Genomic DNA, 22,318 nt, shown 5'->3' on the forward strand with positions numbered 1-22,318 from the left:
CCTCAATCCAACTTACTTTCTCAGCTCCTGGCATCAGTGAATGCTGATAAAATTGGCACCAGGTGTAACTTGCAGGATAGGAGTTTGATGGGCTAGATGGGGAGACGGGACCATGGGAAGAATTGTTTGTCTGGAGGTAGGGTGACCAATCTAACCTTCTTGAGAAGGTTAACTTTTTGATCTTTAGACCAATCTAACCTTCTTGAACTTCTGTACAGTTAGCACTTAGATTGACCTAAGTATAAGTTGTGCACCTGGGCAAAGTAAGTTAGATCAGGTGGCCATTTTTAGCATGATCTAATCTCCCTCTACCCTTCCTGAATGTGTGTAGGCAGCCCCAGATTGATATACAAGTTGCCATTTGGCTTCTGCCAGAAATGTGTGTGGCTGGTTCGAAGAAAGCTATTGGCTGTTAATGACTGGGGCTTATATATTGGAAACAATATAAGAACCATAAACAAAAAAGAGGAGAAAACAAACCTCAAAGCAAACAGAGCTGTCAGCTCAGAAGACAAACCTGGATATTTAAAACCACAAGGTGTTTCTGAGCATTCATTATGACCCCTTGTGGTCTCTGCAGAAGGGAGGAAGTAGTGTATGCATTTTGCCATTTTCTCTTCTCTTGTTTCTCATAACCAGGAGATCTAAACAACACTCCTATACCAATTTCTTGCCTATGTTCTTTACAATGTTTAATTAAAATGGCAAGTCTACCTTTTCATTAAGGCTAAGTATAGACAGTCAAAAAGCCTGAGGCTGAATCAGTTCAGTTTTTGTAGGTTAGTTTCAGCTGCAAAAATTAAACTGAGAAACATCTAGACACATATTTACCATTGATTCAGGAAATGCAGGCACATGCCTGCAGTGGCTCAGGCCAGAAGTCAGGGGGCACTAGAGCACAGCTCTCTAGTAATTCCTTTTCCTGCTGCCCCCAAAGTCTCTGGGATTTCCAGTCCAGCATCACAGTAGCAGGACTCTGCATGGCTACTTATCACTCCTCTTCCTCCTTTGAGGTACCTCTGGAATTTATAGTCCACAATCACAGCCAGGAGTAATTTTCAGTAAATTTAGCAGCAGGGCAGCTCTGTACTTGGGGAGCTGTCTTCTCTCCCCCCACCCTCCAACCCTTCTTTGCTGGAGCAGATAGCACAGTGAAACCCAGAGCTGTAAAGAATGCTGAGATACTGGGGGACTTTGAATTAACTTAAACCAGGAAGGTGTCTGGGACAGAGGTTTCATAAACTAATTTGACCCAAATCAGTTAAGTCTGATACTACATTCAGCCAGGTTTATCTTAAACCAGTTTCAGCCCATTTGAAACTGGTTTATGTGTACTGAACTTCTGTTTTGTTATAGGTTGAAGCCAGTTTCTGATGACTTAAACTGGTTTATGTCTAACTTCTGTCCCTGTCCTAAGTGAGTACTTTCATTTTGTGGACACTGAGAATGGAGCCATAGGAAGTCTTGGCCCCAGTGAAGGTACTGAGATTTTTTTTTTTGTCATGATCTTAACTAAGACCAGGATTTCTCATCAGACCATTGACAGTAGAGCACTTAGGCTAGGGACAGAAATTATATATACACCAGTATATGTGATTGGAAAGCAGTCTAAGCCTGTAACAGTACAACAGTTCAGTGTACAAAGACCGGTTTCAAAATGGTGGAATTCTGTTTAAAGTAGACCTGGATAGATGTAGTATCAGATTTAATCAGTTTAGGTTAAACTGGTCTATCAAACTTCTGTCTCAGATCCTATAGCAAATCGCCTTAGTTCTTTGCCCTCTGGCTTCCCAGGATACTTTAAGCCCCCCCATGCTAACCTCCTCCTCATAGGGTGGCACCCAGGAATTTGGGTGTACTTGGCTGCTCCGAGCTGGTTGTTATACATGGGGAGGAGGTGGAGAAGGGAGCTTCTGTAGCTCTGCATGTGTTAAACTATGACATCTGTGTCTCTGCATTGGCTCCCTGCATGGCGGTGGGGGGGGGGCACTCCCCCCTGTTCCAGTTGCAGGGGAGTAGCCCCCCTCCCTCCTCTTGCTGCTCTGTCATGTGGGGGTGCAGGCATAGGGACTTGGATGCCAGGATTTTGCCCCTTACCACCCCCACCGTAGCTGCAGCTGATAGATTCTTATGGCTGACAGAAGCACTCACCCCTGCCCAGCAGCCAATCTGGCCTGCTGGCTGAGCTTGGCTTGGTATTTTCCAGCAGTGCCCCCACCCTCCTGGCCTGACCAGTGCAGGCACTCTGTGCCTTTCTCTCCCAAAGGCCAATGTCTGTTCTGTTCCTTCCCGACCTAATGTTGGGGCACTTAAAATAAAGCACAAAAATCAGATCACTTCTGCCTCGGGCTTTTTGAACCTCTCTACTTGGCCTTAATGGGTGTTTCTACATGTTCATTAATGCATTTTAGGTAATGTGCATTAAATCTAGTATCTCCATTGTTAGGTACTAGAAAAATACACATTAGCCTATTTTAATCACATTAACTAAAAAGCACATTTTTTGTGACACTTCAGTGCACATTAAAATAGGCTAATGATTATTAAAGCTCATGCCCAGTGATTAGACTTTATCCACAACAAATCTGTGACTACAGAAAAGATTCTGACACTTTCCCATTGTTGATGTAGGATATTTTTCCGTACATACAGTTCTTGCTGTCTAGAACAGAAATCTTATATCTTATGGCTCTTAGAAATTGCAAAAATCCCAATGACTTGTTGGAAGAAATTAGTCTCAGGGCCTAACTCTCTACCGCATTTCAAATTTGAATCTAATATGGCAGTCCTGGGTGAATTGTCAGGAACAGGGACTGAACTGACAGATCTGAAGCTAAAGCCAGTTTTGTCTCCTTAAAACCTGTAAGGGCTTATAAAATTTATCCATATGGTCCTGCTACTAGAAAGGAGATACAAAACAACTTTTTTGTAAGCCTGGCTTACTTCAAGGCACTTTTTTTTTCTCTCTCTTTTTATATATGAACCTTGTAAGTACTCGCTCCTATTCTAAACGTTCTCTTCATGGAATGCACTCCTATTCTAAATATTATCTCTTCTTGAAATGAATAATACTTGCAAAAGAAAATTGTTTTCTAACAAACAAGGCTGCAACTGGGCATTAAAAATTTATGAGACAAAGTTAGGGTTGAAAGATTCTAAATGATAGGATTTGCTTGATGTAAATTATATCTTGGCTAATAATACATTAAGTAAAACTCAAATTGGACTTGTTAGGCAATTGTATATACTCTAGATTTACCAGTATAGTGAAACCATGTTCAAACTGTGTTTAATTGTTGCATCTCAGTAAGCTTTCTGACAGTTGCCAACTGAAGAAAAATGGTTTAATTAATTTTAAAACTGAGGTTTTAAACCTAAGTGGTTTGGAATTGATGTACCTCCATCTTTCTAGCTTATCTACCTATTGAATGAACAGGAAGGCACATGGCAAATATTACCTGCTGGAATTTTAAAATTCCTAACTTTAAAAAGATCAACTAAGTGTTACAGAATTGATTTGTTTTGTCAATCTCATGAGGACTTTGGGTCAGATTGTGATAACATTAGCCACAGTTTGTAGTATCTTTTATCCCATGGAAGTTGGTAGGATTATTCATGGAATTGAGTACTCAAGCCTAGAGATTATATTTTGTATTATACTTTGAGAAATAAGTTATGATATGAGATAATATTTGTTATAAAAAATAGTACTTTGGATAGGTGTGTAGGTTGTAGCCATATTGGTCTAAGGACATAGGCAGACAAAGAACCTTGTCTGCTGTACTTTGCATAGTATGCTTTAATGGAGATTGTCAAAGTCCTTGGTAGATGTCAGTAACTTAGATTCAGCCATGTGACCTGGCAGCATTTTACACACAGTGCACACAGTGTACAGATGTGAAAACAAAGTGCAAGACAGTGGAGGATCAACCCCATAATATCGCAGTGTTCTGTAAATTTGAAAGGATGTCAATTTCATGAATGTATATGCATTTGTACATACATATGTGTACACACACGCACACACACTTAAATGACACATTTGTAACTTCAACTTACCTTCCACTGACAGGCCCAGCATTTTTAAATTGCTTTAGGTTCAGCAACCAAGACAGCATGCCTTTCCATTCTGATTTACTTCAAGTTTTTAAGTTGAACTTTTCATGCTCAAAGTCAGTCCAGTGTAGTACAGAATGTTAGCAGCACAAAGGTGACTTTAAATGGATAATTGCACCTTATCTGAAAAGTGCAGGTTTTTATTTTTGAAGGCAGTTTTATTTCATTTCAGTTACAGAAAATATATATGCTATGTAAGTGTGTATGTACTTAATAGTCTCCATCTCTTTAGCTAGATGGGAGATATTTGAGCTCTAATTTGTTCAGGAAAGCCTTTTTCTTGACTTTTAGGCATATTTTCCTAGGATTGACTACAGAGTTATACAAGCAGCACATGAATATTATCAAGTTTTCAAGGTGGACAAGAGATTTCTATTTTTATTATGAGGATTGAAAAATTCAGTCCAGATTTGCCTTGAAATTACCTCTCACTTCTAATATTTTCCTATGCCAGTTGCACTATAGTGAAGGCTACAAAAAGTTCCATTATAAGCCCCCTCTTCTTTTGTGTACACGCAGTCTTTCAAATCATTTACCGTTTTTCTGTATTTTTTCTGCCTTTGGCTTCTCTTGAAGACAATTCTTTGTCTACAGGTAAAACCATATTCTTCTGTCATTGTGGGGTAACTCAGAATGACAGTACTATTTCTCCTGGAATTTCTGTGTACGTGTACAATGGATGCCTCAAAAACATTCTTTGTATTGTTTTTAAATTATATACTGTACCTTGTTTATTTCCTTCATTCTATATATAGCGCAAATGATTGTTCCAAATGTTCCTGATGAATAGTAACTTCCTATGGATGCTTCCTGTATATAGACCATAATAATTACAATGTTACTTGAGCACTTTTAAAAAAGTGCTTGTAAAATAAGATAGTGGTGAACATCTGATGATATACTACAGTGCATATGCAAAATCTTTTAAGTGGAAATCTTAAATGCAGATGTGGTACATCATAAACAGGGATCCTAGTTTTCTCTGAATAAAAAGAAATCTCCAATTTTCATAAATAAGAGGGGAGTAAAGGTTGGAAGCTTGGGGTTCTGTTCTTGGTTTTGTTGGAGATCTTCCTTAGGGATATTGGGCAAGTAACTTTGACTAAGTACAAATATTAAAAAAGCCCAAGGTGGAATTGATCTAACTTACATGGGTTTTTGTAAGTGGTCTAGGTTAGTTCAGGAGCAAACAGAACAAATGTTCACCTGTTGGAAGCTGCCTGTAATAGCCAAGGCCTGAAAGTTAGAGACATTTCTGCATGCTTCCCAGCGGGCTCCTTGGGCTGCTGGAGACTGCTGAGCACAGCCAGTGGCTGGGCTACCTGTGATTAGCTACCAGGTTCATGCAGCAGAGGTGCCCCTGCCCCATTACCCAGCTGTAGCTGTCAGCTGGCCTTAGGAGGTGGAGCTGGGGGACACAGGTTTTCCTGGTTCCTCTCTGGGAGAGCTTGGGGGTGGGGCTTGCTGGGCACTTTCCTGGAGCAGATGAGCACAAGCTGAGTGGTAGTGCACCTCCCTGTGAGAGAGGGCTTGTGAGGAGCTTCAGAGGTGCCTGGGTTGCTGGTGGATAGTGACCTAACATGATTCAATGGGGGATATAGTGCAGAAATTCAATATACTGGATTAACCTCATTCAAATCAGTTTGAATGCACATCAATCCAGAACTATCTTAGACCAGGTTCTGCCATTTTTAGTCTGGTCTACGTACCCCAAATTCTGTACAGTTATGGGTTTGGTTTGATTTCTGATCACTTAATCTGTATTATGTGTAATATCTGTACCTACCCTTCACTGTGCCTCAGTGTATAATAATGTTCACTCATTTTTCAGCAGCATGGGAGGCTTAGTTCATTAATATTTCTGAAGCATTCTGAGAAAACTAGATGAAAGTGAATATATGGGTAAATTATTACAGAATTTTGAATTGTAGAAATCAAATGAATAACTTGATTGGTTTGTGCTTGCATAATTCAAAAGCTTATCCAATCTACACAGACTAGTTGTAGGCCAGCACACTTGGAGGAATTTACAGGCAAGCTGCTTCATCTTTTGCCATATGAAATAATGAAGTGGCATGTTTGCAGCTGCTTTTATGTACATAGTGAGCCATCTTCCTTCATGAAGCCAATTGTTTTTGCCTCCAGTTAAAAAGAATGTTATGACTCTGCACCTGGCCAAGAACAGATATTTCTTAGTGGGAATAATGCTACTTAAAGTTTGGAATGAAGTGTAGCAAGGTACCTAAGCTTGCTTTCTTGTGGAACAATTTTCCTGGAGAAATTAAAGTAATCAAGAGTCTAATTATATTACTGGACATGTCAAAATAGCCTGTGTTTTGATGGAATTCTTCCACCATAAACAGAAGGATGAATGAACAAATAAAGAAAAATGGACAAAATGCATTCCTAGCCTAATGAAGAGCAACAAAGAAATAAAGGGAAACGAAAAGAGCTTTCCCCCTTCCAAGCATGTTATTACATATAAAAATAGCTACAGAGCCCATAGGGAAGGAAGAATAGAATAAAAATTTAATTTTTTTTTTATGGACCTCAATACATGCATCTAACTTTGGTAGGAAGCCCTTAGACATTCTTGATGCTACTGGAAAGTATATATGTTTGGGTGAATAGACTGAATGAGATAATCCACTGTCAAAAGTCAATTTTACCAAGAACAAAGAATTGTGTCCTAGAGACAACACTGTGATAAAGCAGTTGATACAAGTGGTATCAATTTTAAACTGCACAATCTAGTTTAATGAGGCAAAGGCACAGCTTCCTCTCTCTCTCCGTGTGTCTGATATCTACACATTTTTCCATCAATGCTTGTAAATGCTGGATATATTATTACAAAGCTCTGAATGACTAGAATCAGTTATGGTAGAAGTTGTTTTATAATAGAGCAGTTAGTATCTATTGTAGATTGTATTATTATTGTAATATTCATTCCAACTCAAGTTTCAAATTTATAAGCATGTAGAAATGTTTCCATTCCACTACTTTAACTATTCAAACTCTGATGCCATAGTAGTATAGCTCTGGACACTGGGTCATTTTTTCTATTGGAAATTCACAGTTTCAAACCACTCTTCTTGTAGGTTATCTTGCATTTTAGATCATGCTGAAATTTAGAGACAGCTTGGAGATGGCTTGAAATGAGAAGCCTGAAGACAGGATAGATTGTATTTTCCTGCACGTAAAATTTTTCTAATGAAATTGGAGTTTGTATTAGTTAACATAAAATTTATACAGAACAGATCAAATTCCATGTAATCACTGTAGAAGTAGGAGAAGCAACTGGAAAATGTGTTTTGGATCTTAGTGCAGCAGTTTGAGTGGTGCTCTTTCATCTAAACTCTGAGGCAGCTGAAGCACCCAGAGCTAGAGAAATATGTTTCTTTTTCTCTAGTAAATGATTTCCTTTTTCTTCCCCAGTCTTAGCTATACCTTTCAAGGGAGCACTCAGAGCTCAGATCTTTGCCACTGATATTATTTTCTGTTGTTTTTTTAATTTTCTGTTTTTTTAATCTCGGTATGAAATATAGGTGATGAATCTGAACTAGGAGAAAGACCTCTAGATGTGAAACCACTAGTGTTGTTTTCTCAGAGTACTTTTTATTCAGGTAGATAATTGTGCTACAAGACAGATCAGATTTCATTCAGCGGTTGGTTATCAATCTGTTCCTTAATAAAATGTTAAACAAATCATTCTCCTCTGTTTCCAGGCATTTTATCAATCTCATTTTTTATCAGATTCTCCATATAATTTCCCTCCAGACTCTTTGAAAGAGCTTTTGTGAAGGATTCATTTTTTCTGTCAAGTTAAAACTTCTCATCTGCACTTTCAAAGTTGAACACAACTCCACCCCTGCTGATATCTTGTCCCTAAACTCTTCTTACACTCCCACCCTTATTACTCTGCTGTGCTCAGATTTCTCTCGTGCCTGTTCATTTGTCAACGTTACTTACTCCTGACCTTGCAGGTATTTTTCCTGGCTTCTTCTGCAAACAGAAGGGCCTCCCACAAAACACCATCAAGCATTCTCCGTGTCCTTTCATGCTAGCCCATGTGGAAGTCTTCCAGAACTTGCTTAGTGTTAGGTTAACAGCTCTTTTAGAGCAGGGATTATCTGTTGGGCATATGTTACCTGCTGTAGACTATCATATATATGCTCACATGGCACTATAATCCCTAAAATGCAAACTTGATGTTTTGGATCCCTGGAGAAACAGTACCTATAAGGTCTCCACTCCACTCCTCTGTTTACTTCAGTTCATTGCCAATAAAGATGATAATCCTACTGATGCTGCCCTTAAGAGGTGCATTAATTAAAACATCTAATTAAAACCTTTCATTTTCTGTAGCAGCAAGGTAAGTTAGCTAATAATTATATTGTGCAACTTTTAAAAGAGATTATCCACATGCACAGTCTATTACTGTGATATCAAACTATAGTCCATAACACAGTTGTACATTAGGGTTTATGAAACACTGTTCCTGTAGCATGGTTACCTGGGGTCATGTTGAAGGCCTCCTGTCACTTGCCTGTGAAATGTAAATGATGGGCTAGGACTCTTCTACTACCCTGTGTGCCTTAAAATGGTCTGCCAAGCCCCTTCTATTTCCCAAAATTAACTTGACATGCTTGGGAAGGAATAGCACAACCAGGTAGTCTTACAAACCTGACAAAGAGTGCCTTGTGCTTGAAGGTTTGTCAAAAACATCTCCTACTCTTATATTTGGTCCTGTAAAAGGTATTCCCCCTAAAATACCTTGCCTTTTGAAAATTTCCTGGGCCCTCACAGATGCAACATCTCTCCAACGCTAAACTTACAATGGCATTGAGGGGTAAACTGCTATTCGGAATGGAGTTGAGAAAGACAGAGGATGCTAACTTCTGGGATAGGGTGACACAGGACACCCCCTCCCCCCTAAGATACCTCATATTGGGAATTGCGATGGTAAAAGGGATCCTGGGGTAGTGTTTGAAGGACTTAGGCTTTTTCCGCAGAGCAGGGGTAGGCAAAATACATCCCACAGGCTAGATTCAGCCTACCAGGCCATTCTGTCTGGCCTCTGGAAACCCTAAAGATTTAGAAAATTAATATTTATTTGCACCTGGCTGCCTGTCAAAGATGACAGGAACCAGGGGCAGTAGGACCCAGGGGGAGCCAGTGGCAGACCTAAGCTGCAATGGTACAGGTGTCTCTTACTGCCTGCTTGGTCCATGGGCTATGTTCAGATCACTGCAACACTTGTTTTAAAAGACTCATATCTTGCAGATATTTAGGCAAGGGATCTTTGACATCTTTCACATCTGCCTCACTCTTTACTGTCTTTCTTTTGAAAATTTTAACTTCCATCTCCTGTATTTTTCTTGCTGCTTAAAGTTAGTTACCATTTGTTAATACTCAAATCCAGTATATTAATCCGTAAAAATGTGCCAAAAAGTCTAATTTCCAAGATAACCAAGTCCGAAAACAAAACTCAAAACCAAAACAATGGACCCCTCTCTAGGTGGTCTGGACTACCCTGGCAGTCCATAACCCACAACGTGAGCTTCTAATTATCCACAGTCCACAGGTGGGCTTTTCAAATCAAACAACTTGTCCAAGTATTCAGGTATTCCTCTATTTTTCTAAATGGTCAGTCTAATCCAAGACCACTATACCCGGCACTTCTACCAGCGGGCAGTGTGCACACCTTCAGATAGATAAACACATATACAAAACTTACTATACAGATAACACACAACTGGTTAATAACCATAACATAGAACCTTATTCACTCCTGCCTGCAGTCTACATCAAAAATGTTACTCAAATTGCCAATTGCTCAAGTGAGACTTCATAAAGGCGGGTAAGGCAAGATGCCGTGTTTATTGATTACGTAAGTTAGACGTAGAGGTTTGGGCACATCATTCATACAAAGACATATAAATCATCATACACATCATTACACACAGGCATACACAAAACAACCATTTTATCCACACATACACCAGATATAGTTACCAGCAGTAGTTGCTCAGTATCGTCCCAGGGTGGTCAACTCAGGTTTATTGAGTAGATAACGATGATTTGAAGATAGCAGATTTGAAGATAATAGCTGGAGCAGGGTGAACAGATGCATCTGTGCTCTGATGAAATGGCAGTAGAGAAAGTGACTCCCCCAACTTGGCATTTTCAAAATGTTCTTTTATAGGGATTGGAATCCTTTGTTTTAGTACTTTGGAGGTTTTCCATACCCAGCTTCTGTTTTTGCAGATGTTCTTCTTTTGTCTTTAGCTTATCTTAGCCTTGGAGTGTTTTTGCTGCCCACGTGGCAGCATTTTTTCTTCTGTTATCTCCTTTGTGCCCTTGAGCTTCAAAGGGATTCTTCAGCCGTTTGTTAGTTAGTTACTGGCTGATAATTTACACATCTGGCACTTTGTTGCTTACGTAAACAGTTAAATCTTCTTCTCCTGTCTCTGTGCCATTCCCTCACCCTTTTCCACACACATACATAAAGGCTATGCAGAGTTCATTCACTTATGTCAAACAGAAGGATACAAAATGGAGTTTTCAAGTTGCTTATAGGACAAGACTAACATGGTAATATTTCACTATTATTACACTCTATGTTAACATCAACTACATTAGTTCAGTTCATGCTACACAAGGAGAGGGACTTCTGGTGGTAAAGGTCAAGATTTAGAGGGTGAAACTTCCAGTCCGAAGATGGCGACTAGGGGGTGGGGCTACCCATGTGGTCCTTGATGGCTTGCCAAAACTTGGTAAGCAGCCCTCCACCTGAAATAATTGCCTGCCTCTGCCATAGAGAGAGCTTTAAACATTATACACCCCACCAGGGGTTGCTCTACTGTTAGACAGCTCTAGTATTTTGTTTCTAGTCGCACACTGAAGCCCTGCAGTACCTATACAAAAATCATGCCTGTTAAGAATTTGAGTCAAGATGGATGGATGTCCCCTCTGCACTGCCAGATTCCTGTCATTTTAAATCTATCTAGTATACTTCTTAGGAACTTACTCTTTCTGCATTTGTTTCTTTCAAGTATTTAGTCTGTAATAGTTTAATTTTACTTACTTGGGTGCATAAGATTTCTTTTATTATTTTCCCCTAGGCAATTACAGGCTTATATGGCATGAATTAAATATCTTTTAAATACCTTGAAGCATTTTCCCTTGTTTTACCTGTGTTGCAAGAAAGTCTCTCTCTCTCTCTCAATTTTGGTTACCAATTTCTCTAGGAAGTTACATAATTAATCCTTTTATATTTATGAAGCACAAAGCTAGCTAGAAAATGCCTTTCATCTTCCTCTGGCTCAGTCAACCCTATAGGTAAACAGTGAATATGATTTGAAAATTATCCCTTTAAAGAGAGTTTCTGTTTCAGATAAATTTAGAAATAATTTTTAAAGAGCACATGTTAGAATATGGGGTATGGATAATGCATACATTTATTCAATGTAAATGTTCATTTACATTGTTGAATTTCTTAGGTAGAAGGCAGGGAAGATTTACACTTTATAAACTAACCAGAGAGGGAGAGAGAGTCTGTAATATATGAGTATAATTTATGTGTTGGTGTGTATATATGTATATAATTATATATCACAATCTTTCATGAGCTGAAGTTCACGTCACCAGATGCTGTGGTTTCTTATAAGCAGATTCTGTCACTCCAAATCAAATTGAGTCATGCTTAACTTTGTGACAAGTCCCACTGAAATTACTGAAATGACTTTCACAGTTAGGTATTGTTTAATGTAATCAAGATGGCAAAAATCCAACCATAGAATCATATCCAAAGCCCATTCAAGTCAGTCGGTTTCCATTGACTGTGAGCTTTGGGTCAGGCACCAAATGTTTTGACATACAAGAGTTGTACATATGAATGATGAATGGAGGACTTTTAAATTAAAAGCTTGCATACTATTTTCAGAAGTTTGCTTATTATGGTACTAGCCTTAGTATTTTTCTGAGAGAAATAATTTTTCATCTTATGTAAATCGTATTTTATTTTGCATAGTTATTTTGTGAATTTTCATGACTAGTTTATTTTTGGAAAAAATATATTTCTGTTAATCTTACCTGAATATATTTCATTGTTATATGGCATAGGAGAAGAAATAAGTAAGAAAAGACACAGAACAGCCCAGTGTATGCTATTCCTTAAGTAGCTATGTTCATTCTGCGCTCTCCTCACTTTCCCTGCTGCAGCAAGGAAAAGCACTTCTCCGCTGGGGCTGGCTGTGTGGGGAAAACCCCACTGATCCTGTTGTCCCAGAGCTGCACTATGGGTTTGGGGAAGCAGGGAGATAATGTTGGCCCTTGTCCTGTGCTGCAGAGGGCAAGACAAGGGGTGATGTGTTCACCCAGCAAAGCAGATCAGCTGTGCCATGATACATTGCCACACAACTGATCCATTACATTTGGCAACATGTATTTGTAGCCTAAAGTAGTTGTGTTGGCCCATTCTGGGACTTAGTGCACCTGGTATGAGGCTGAATGTACTTGATGGCAGCACTCCTTGGCAGAGCATGAGGTAATGTGGACAAGGCCCAAGTAGCAGCATGGTTAAGTGGAAGATACTTGCATGTATGTGGATCTATCCCCAACTCTGTCAAAAGCGGACCTTATAATACTTTTCTAGTTTTTAGTTAACTCACCTTTAAATGAAGGAGAACCATAGGGGTTCTACCTTTTGAAATAAAAGTATGAGCCTTTTGCCATCAATATGGGTTTAAGTGTAGGTCTGAAGACAGTCCAGGGAAGGACTTATTATCTAGCTATCACAACAATACATTTTTGAAGGGTATTTCAGGGGGAGCATCTTTTCTTTTCCATAAACCTTCATAATAGTTTGGAAGCAATTCATAGGACTTGCTGTAGGTTGGGCGTATTCTCTGTGCAAATGGGATTTTTGAAAGACTAAGACTATTAATGGAGCACATAGGAATGACTATTTTGTGGAATTATAACCCAGCCAAATTTTCACAGAATTTTCTTGGGGTTAAATAAAAGGTAAAGGCTACAGTTCCCCCTACCCCTTGAGGAAAAAAAGTCTAAGAAACTAAAATACTGAATTTCAGTCTTGGGGGAAGAGAGAAGGGTTTGTTCAGTCAAATGACTGGGTCGGGGGGTTGTTGTTCAGACTTCCAAAAAAACCCCCAAAATGTCAACCTGAAGCAAAGAAGTAGCATGGTAAATTTTATACTAAATGGTCTGTCACATTATACCAGATTTGTCATAGTAAAATTACTGAAAATAGGGTTGGGGAAGAAAGGGGAAGTCGTAATGGGATGTGGCAGTTAATCCTTGTGTTCCTACCACCCTTCTTCCTATAATACATGAGGAAGCACTTTTAAGTAAACTCTCTGCAGTTTACTTGTATATCAAAAAGATACAGTAAGATTGTACATTGTTTAGAACTTTCTGTAAGGATTTGGTTCCTTATCCAATCCCTTTATTTGTCTCTAAAGGATTGTCTTTCACAAAAGTCATTTCAAAAGCTGTGAGCTGTTGAAATACAGAAACAACCTGGATTGTGGCAATGTTAAGTTTCATGACACTCAGCTTCCAGAACCAGGTTTTTAAAGCCTGTCAAGCTAATATGGGAGCACAGATTTGAAGTGACTGTTCAGCAAAATAGTTCTTCTGTTGCAATCATTTTAAATTAACAATATGCAAATCAGAATGAACTGAATTCATTTGGAGGCACTAACTTTAATTAAAAAAAAATAATGTATCGGTGAAATGATGTGAAGAATAATAATAACAAAAAAACCCATGCGAGTTCCTTTAACAACAAATTGAGTAAACAAACTGGGAATTTAGTCAAGAGACTGGAAGCTTTAATAAGCATGTTCACTGTGTGACTAATGCTGAATGAAAAGATGAGACCCTCACAGGGATTTCCACAGAAATCAGTTTGTAGCACAGCTATATCCAGCACTGTGACTCATTGATTTTTGAACCTCCACTGCAGGGAATCACTTAGGGTGAAACAGTGAGGAAAGTTTGTCTCTTGTCCATAGTTCCTTTGTACAGAGTTCCACAAATGTGGCTGTTTCACGCGAAGCTTTGTTGATGCTGCATCTATATCCAGGGTCAAGAACCAAGCTAAAAGTTTATATTCTGTGAAATCCTAGATGGGAAAATAAGAAATCCTCCAGATACTGAAATAGTCTGTTTCTTTCTTTTTATAATCTTTTATAATCTATGCCAGCCAGTTATAGGTCAACACACTTGTAGATGTTTATAAGCAACCTGCCTTCTCTGTTAACACTTGAAATGGTGAAGTTGCATGTGTCCAGCTTGTTTTAGAACACAGTGAACCATTTTCCTTCATGCAATTAAGGACTTCTTGTCTCCAGTCAAGCAAGTACAATAACTTTCTGTACTTGGCCAAGCACACCTGCAGCTTCTGCAAATGCTTCAACCTGCTTCCCTGTGGGTCTGGCTTACTGTGATCACATTCCCCCCTGTGCCTGCATCAACAATTTAACATATAAAATCTGGTATAAAGTGTCTTGAGGAGCTTGAGGTAAAAAGTGCTTTCTCAAAGGGATATAGTGTGGAACACTGGATGTGGACAGAAGTGACAATTTTTACTCATTTTGGCCACAAAAAGCAGTTTATAGCTGCGAACAAACACAAGTGCACTGCTACAGATGGCTTCAAAAATGGTCAGTTGGGTGAAAATGTGAACTCTTGTGGCTAGGGACAGAAGTTACACATAAACAGGTTTAAGTGATCAGAAACTGGTTTAAACCTGTAAGAGAACGTAAGTTCAGTGTGCATAAACCAGTTTCAAAATGGTTGAAACTGGTTTGAGATAAACCTGATTGAATGTAGTAATCAGATGTAACTGACTGAGCTCAAACCAGTTTATGCAACTTCTGTCCCAGACCCCTCCCTGGTTTAAGGGAAACCAGATTTGCCCAGTATCCCAGCATGCTCACTGGGCTCTCTGCTCCAGCGGAGTAGGGCTGGGCCCACCCTTCTGCTCTATAGCTGGAATAGAGACAGGCAGGGTTGGGGGCCTGGCCAGATACTGGCCCCCAGAAGGGGACAGGGAAGAGGCTTATTTCCCCCCCTCCCCCCACCATGGACCTGCATTTCTCTGCTGGCTGCTCCCGTGGTGGGAGGTGTGACCAGCCCGGGCAGCAGCCTTGAGTGACCTGGCCAGGGAGGGGGTTTAATTCCTCTCTCTCTGTCCCACTGACATGGATGTGAGCTGGGGTTTGCTGGGTGTACCCCCCTTGCTAGCTGCTGCTGTGGCAGGGCTGGGGCATAGCCAAATGCTGGCTGGCATGGCCCCGGGGGCAGGGATGGGGATTATTCCACCCTCTATCCCTACTACCTCTGGGGAACCTCAGCTGTGGTCTGCCAGCCCTGGCTGCCACCACTGCCACTTGCTGCTTGAATGGAACAAGCAGCAGGATAACCCCCCTCCTGTCCCCTCTGCCAGATGCCAGAAGGATGGGGAGGGGGGAATAACACACCTCCCTGCCCCCTCACCTAAGGGCCCTGCTAGCTGGCCTCTGGTCAGGCCCCCGACCCTGCCCACCGGAGTGTGAGGGGGCCAGGGCCCTGTCAAGTGTCCGGGGAGTGTGAGCCTCTTCCTGGTAGTGGGGCCACAAACAGGGGGTCAGAGCTGTCATGGATTGCATGGGGTGAGTGGCAGAACCAGGACTGGAAGGAAGCCATAGCCCACCAAAGCCCACCAGTGCTGTGACTGCCACTTACCCCATGCAGTCTGCAGTAGCTTGCACTCCAGGATACCATGACAGGGGCTGCTGCTGCCATCATGGCCACCCCTCCCCCCTGCTCTGGGGCAGGGGCAGGACCAGAGGCCAGCTAGCATGACCCTCTTCTGCAGGGGACAAGGAAAGGGGTTATTCCCTGCTCTGAGGTGAAGTGGGGGAGGCTCCAATTCACCCACTCCACCCTCCAGCACTGGTTGGGGAGCCCCTAGAATGAGCTATGATTTTGGATATGTCATGGGAACCTTCTGTTTCGTAGTAACCAGAAGGATGAAATGAATCAAGTGAAAATGGACATAAAGCCCACATATGCAGGGAAGAGAGAATAGAACTTACAAAATTCTTTAAGGACCTCACTGTATGCATCTAATTAAAGTAGGATGTCATTCTGGGTGCTATAGAAGTTGCATCTTTGCATGGAAAAACAGAACAGTAAATTCCCTTGTCAAGTTTAAAACTTCCCAAGAACAATGGATTGCATCTTGGGGACAATGTTAGTGCAAATCAATTGACAGACAACAAATGGTGTTTAAGTGCAACCTGTACAATCCAGCTTAATGATGTGAAGGTGTAGTCTCTTCTTCATATTTGATATCCTAACATAGTTTTCCCTTAGGATAATAAACACCATGTCTATGCACAGAGCCAGATATTATACAAAATTTATTAAGAATCTAGCCAATTATCAGGTCTCTTTCATTTGGAAAAAAGAAGTGCCAAGCAGTTCAAGCTTGTTTGTTTATGGCTGTCTCAGAATCAGTCTATGAAATGTTTCAGTTGAATTTACAAAGGTATGTCCAGCTGTTCAAGCGTGCAGCTGCTTGTTTTCAGGGAATTACTAGATGAAATTAAATAAAACAGTCAGATCATATGTGAACAGCAATGCATATTTTATGGTGTTTTTTAAGCCACTGCCAGTGTGATTCCAATGAATCATTCTTTTTCACTTGCAACTTTTTGTTAGCTTGTGGCTGGCTGTGATGTGTTATACTTACGGTTAATTTTAAAAGAGGAATGACAGGGTATTTGTCTTAGAATGAACTACTGGGTTCAGCAGATTCCCCGTGCTTGAACAAAGGACTTACTTATGGTTGTTTTCACCCTTGCAAAGCTTTATTTAAGGATACTCGTAGAGGCAGGCGATAGAACAGAGCAGAGAGGACAGTCACGTCACATCAGTCTTAGCCATCAGACACTACCCCACATGGTTCCCCTGGCCCTAAGTGTCCCAATCCCAGGGATGCGATAGCCTGTGCTGGGGTCCGCGCAAGTCAGGACTCTTGCCAGAGCTGAAGAACCCCCCCTTAACTTAAAAATATACAGCTTATATAGTCTGAAGTAAACAATGTTATATCAAGCTAGGAAAATGGGGATGAGTCGTGATCCAATGCACCTGGTGTTTACCATGTCCCACTGTATAACAGCATTCTACCATCTAGGTTCATGGCTCAGTCACACTAACAGAGCAAGAGGCTACATGCCGCTACACCCACCGACTATGGAATCAGCATGCAAAACTCTTGCTATTAACAAAGCTCTTACTATTACAGTCCACCCTTCAATTGTGAGACAGACCACCAAGAATTTGAGGTCTAACTTGCAATCGTCCTAAGCAGTTTGTATACGCTGGATGTTATACAGATGGGTGAGGGACCGAATGCACAGACACAAAAAACATGTCCATAATAACAAGCATACAGCTACAATACAAATTGGGGGGGGGGGCATATACAATTGCCAGAAATATGGTTCCGAGTTGCACCTACCCATCCCCCATGGTATTGGTAGGTAGCCGCGGAGTCTGTGTCTCTATAGAGATACAAGCAAGATAAATGCACAAAACAGTACATGACAAAGTTTAAAGTGATGCATAGCAAAAATGAGTTTCTTCCAAAGAGGCTCTGCTGTATAGTGTGTACCAATCCGATTAATGTCGTCAGCAGGGAGAAGGTGGCTACTAGCCAAGCAGTCTACCCAACAGTGTCTTCAACGTCCCAGTGGGCTGTCATCTGGGTTGAATGCTAAGGGTTATAATCCCCTTGCTTTCAATTGGTCCCTGGGTCTCAAATGGTAGCGATTTCCACCCCTAGGTGCTACCCAATCAGTCAGCGGGTATAGGATCCTTCCCAGGTTGGGTTACCCACACCCGGTTGTGGGGGCTAGGGGTTAAGGTGTCCCGACCTGCCTTTCACTGTAACTGGCCTGGCATTTCCTGGGGTCTCCTGCATCACTGAGAACCTCACCAGGCCACCCACTCCCGGCAGGGTGCAGTTTTAGGTCACACTCAGGACCATTCCCTACTCGACCCCCATACATCCAATTTTGCATTGCTTCTTCCTGCAAAATCCCCAGTCTCTCCTCCATGGTCCACAAAGACCGTGGCTCTGGGTCATCATGATCTCTTCTCTGGCCACTTGTCCATTCAGCATTCTATAAACCAATCTAATAGCAGAGCATGGATGCCCGCTGGGGTGCGTGCAGTATGCATTGTAGCATTGTATAAAGTGTCTCTTGTTAGATTTCCTAACGCCTTCAATTCAGCTATGGTGACATTTACATGTGCACCACTTTCATCGAGTACCCTTAAAATCCATGTTTTCAGTCCCTCTTTCGGCCCTTGTTGAAATTTCTCTGCTAAGGTACCTGATTCCACTGTTGTGTACCCCCTGATCTCCTGGGATCTACTGACTCCTGCAGGTCCCTGGGTGGTACGATAGTAATGGACTGGTCGTGCAAATGCACGTTGGCACTCGCCATCATCCAAACTCTCAGCATGTTTGACCTCATCACTTCATATATGCCCATCCCACTTTTCCAGATCTATCCACCAACCTGTGATCCTCCTAGCATCCCATGAAAGTATCCCTGTCATCGCCGGAGCTTCCTCCAGTTTAGACAGCTGGGAGGCCAGCTCTAGCAGGGAGGAGGAACAGTTTGGGGTGGCAGAATCAAGTTGTTTAAAACATAACTCATGCAATACTGCTTCATTCAAATTCAGACGTGTCTGCCAATGAACAGCTTGATCGAGCTGTTCCTGTAGACAGGCATTTTGTGTGCTCAGACATTCAAGCATGGTAAGGAGCACCCAAAGGATGGTGCATCTAGCACCACTCTCCCCCTCAGACTTAAGCTCCTTCTCAACCCGCTGTTGCACCTCGGTGGGAGTTACAAGGCACTCCTCCTTACTCCAGTAAACAGATGGACTCAGTTTACAGAGTGCCTTTGCTACCCCATACCACAACCCGGTATCGGGCCAACCTGGCATCCTTCTTTCTGATTCCTCTCCCTCCCCCTTTTGCAGCCTCTTAAATAGGTCCATGCCAAATGTCAGGGGAACCCCACTCCTGGCACCAGTTGTCTTAGAATGAACTACTGGGTTCAGCAGATTCCCCACGCTTGAACAAAGGACGTACTCATGGTTGTTTTCATCCTTGCAAAGCTTTATTTAAGGATACTCGCAGAGGCAGGCAATAGAACAGAGCAGAGGGGATGGTCACCTCACATTGGCCTTAGGTGGCAGCTGCCACCCTGCATGGTTCCCCTGGCCCCGGAGTGTCCCGATCCCAGGGATGCGATAGCCTGTGTCAGGGCTCCGCACAAGTCAGGACTCTTGCCAGAGCTGAAGAACCCCCCATAACTTAAGAATATATAGCTTATATAGTCCGAAGTAAATAAATTTATCTCAAGCTAGGAAAATGGGGATGAGTTGTGATCCAATGCACCTGGTGTTTACCACATTCCACTGTATCACAACGTTCTACTATCTAGGTACATGGCTCGGTCACACTCACAGAGCAAGAGGCTATGTGCCGCTTCATTGGCCTCCTATGGAATCAGCATGCAAACCTTTTGCTATTAACAAAACTCTTACTATTACAGTATTCCACAGTCTGATTGTGTTATTAATTTTGTGTTTTCTTGATTATGACAGCTGGAAATGATGAAGATGAAGGCCAAGAAGCTGTGAGGAAAATAAAAGAAGAAACTTTGAATGAAAAAGGTACTATACTGTGTGCATTTGTAAAGCACCTACTGATTATATGGCATAGCAGTTTTCTTCCTGAATTAGAGATGAATTATTTTTCATAGTACTTATGGGCGAACAAAATGAGGGTGTGTTGGTCATATTTCTGGGAGGTGTGAAGTTTTGGGAAATGAATTCCTTCTTCACTATGTCTAAGTGTCTTTTAAGAGAAATCCAAGATATTTTTATGAAAAGGTTTACATTTATCCTTACCTTTGAAATGCTGCTGGTTGTAGGTTTTGCTGGGTCCCATGCTGGCTGCAGAAGGTCACGTTCTTTGTTTGTATGCATGTGTGTAGTGTTTATATGTGGGCCAAGGATTAGGGCAGTAGTCATTCTGAATTCAGGGAAGGAAGATGACAATCAATTGTGTTTTTCACTGCAGGGCTTTAAAATTCATCCTTCCCAGAAAGAAAAGCCCAATGAAAAAGGGTGGGTGCAAATAGAGAAGAGATTCTAAACATATGGGGTCCTGTAGAAGACTCCAGGTGGCACAGGACTAGAGCTCAAATATATTAGAAAGGTATTAACCCTCCCCCTGCCAAAAAAAAAAAAATCTTTCAAGAGAAATAAACAAAACTGCCAGGAGTGAAAAGGAGCAGCTTTTTCTCTAGAATATATGGTTTAGGGTCTGAGACTGGGAGATTGTTGGTACCTTTGATCTGAAAAACTGTGTTTTTACCACACTTAGATATGTCTGAAAAACGTTTCTATTATGTCTTGAACTGCTAAATATGGAAACTTGGACCTTAATAAATTCATCCTGTGTAAAGTGCATAATTTGTATCCATCAGAATCCTTGCAACTGGACCTATAGATGCATTTTTTAAAGTCTGGTAGAAGAATGAAAACATTTTAGGAATCTGGTAGCATTGGCTCATTACACTTCTGGTTTTGGGTTGGTTTTTTTAGGGTGTTTTTTTGGGTGTTTTTTAATATTTTTTTTTAACATTGCAATTTTCCAGTTTGTAAACCTTCATGCACTGGGAGCAAAGTTCTTCTGATCATGAAGGTAGGGTTACCATATTTCCAGTTTCAAAAGAGGACACCTGTCAGGCTGGTGGTGGGGTGGGGGGGGAGGATTAATATGATTGTGGTGTGGGGCACTGGTATGTCCATGCCCTGCCCCTAGCCCTCACTCCCAAGCCACAGCTCCCCCCAGCCCTGGTGCTGCCCCTCATTCCTGACCCACGGTACCCTGCCCCCCCAACCACGCTGATTCCCTTCACTCCCAACCCACAGCCCTCTGTCACTGCTTGTTCCCTGTGCTCCCAACCCACAGTCACCGCCCCCCCCTACCCCTTGTGCTCCTTACTCCTGAGCCACAGCCCCACCAGGCCTGCTGGTGCCCCTCACTCCTGACCCTCATCCCCCTTCTCTTCCCCAGCCCTGGAGCATCTCCAAGCTGCCTTGCTCCTGCAAGTAAGGGCACCAGCTCCAGTACTGCAGACTGGTCCATGTAGCTCCCTGCTGCCCCCCAAAGGGCCCCTCTGCCACCTTTCCCTGCTGGAGTGGTAGGTGCTTCCTCCACCTCTCCGACTGTGCTGCAGCCCTGAAGCCTGAACAGGTTCCCCCAGAACCAGCAAACACGTACCCTCCTCACACACCCATCCCCTCCACAACCCCCCACGTATTCCTTCCCCAAGCCCTGGCCCTCCAACTCCCCCTTCCCCATAGACTTACCTGCATGCAGCTGCTGGGGCTGCTCCTATCACCCTTCCTGGCTGCATGCTGGCCATGTGCATGAGTGCAAGCATGTGCATGTGATGCCCTCCAATTGTCTTCCTTCTGCTCCCCCTACCCCCAAGCAGCTCTTTTCTAGGGCAAGCCAGGAAGTCCCAGGGAAAACTTTGTTGCTAAGCAGAGCAAAATCCCCAACATTTGTGTAAAAAAAACACCTGAACGGAGATGGGAGGACCCAAAAAGTGGGCACATCTGGTAAATCCAGATGTATGGTAACTGTAATGAAGAAAATCTTAAAGCAGTCGGACAGACGGTAATGTTCAGGCAAACGAAGACTGGATTTTTTACATCTGGAAATAATATCTAACAGCTTCACCAAGGAGCTTCCAGGATTACTTCTGTGATGTGATTTTTGGAGCATCCAAATGAGTGATCAAGTAGGAAAGCCAGAGAGGATTCTGGCTTTATTTTTGAGAAAAGGCATATTGCAAACTCTTCCTTGTGCAATTTGTGTTTGTGATTTTGTTGTGGAAGTTGTTGTATCCATTATTTTTATGTCCTGAAACCACTGAGTGGTGTTCCTGGCGTTTTCAAAGTGGTTTGTGATGACTCACTGAGTGTACTTCACTGTATAATTTCTTGGAAAAAGTGGTGCGTGCAGTATGATTGAACTCCACCCTCTTTAGGATCTTTGTGATGTCTGCTAAAATCTGGTTCTATTTAG

At 41.8% G+C, this 22,318-nt stretch overlaps 1 protein-coding gene across 1 annotated transcript in view; it reads left to right on the forward strand.

Annotated features, from left to right (window-relative positions):
* The window catches only part of DHRSX (dehydrogenase/reductase X-linked), a gene marked incomplete at its 5' end in the record, with an annotated part of 255,108 nt that overhangs the window by 52,302 nt on the left and 180,488 nt on the right, over nt 1-22,318 (forward strand). Inside the window, one exon of the mRNA XM_019529386.1 lies at nt 19,819-19,887. Coding sequence (XP_019384931.1) covers nt 19,819-19,887 — 69 coding nt within the window. The remainder of the gene's footprint in view (nt 1-19,818; nt 19,888-22,318) is intronic.

The sequence above is a fragment of the Crocodylus porosus genome, unplaced genomic scaffold (assembly GCF_001723895.1).
Source record: "Crocodylus porosus isolate Cpor-Errol unplaced genomic scaffold, CroPor_comp1, whole genome shotgun sequence".
Taxonomy (NCBI): Eukaryota; Metazoa; Chordata; order Crocodylia; family Crocodylidae; genus Crocodylus; species Crocodylus porosus.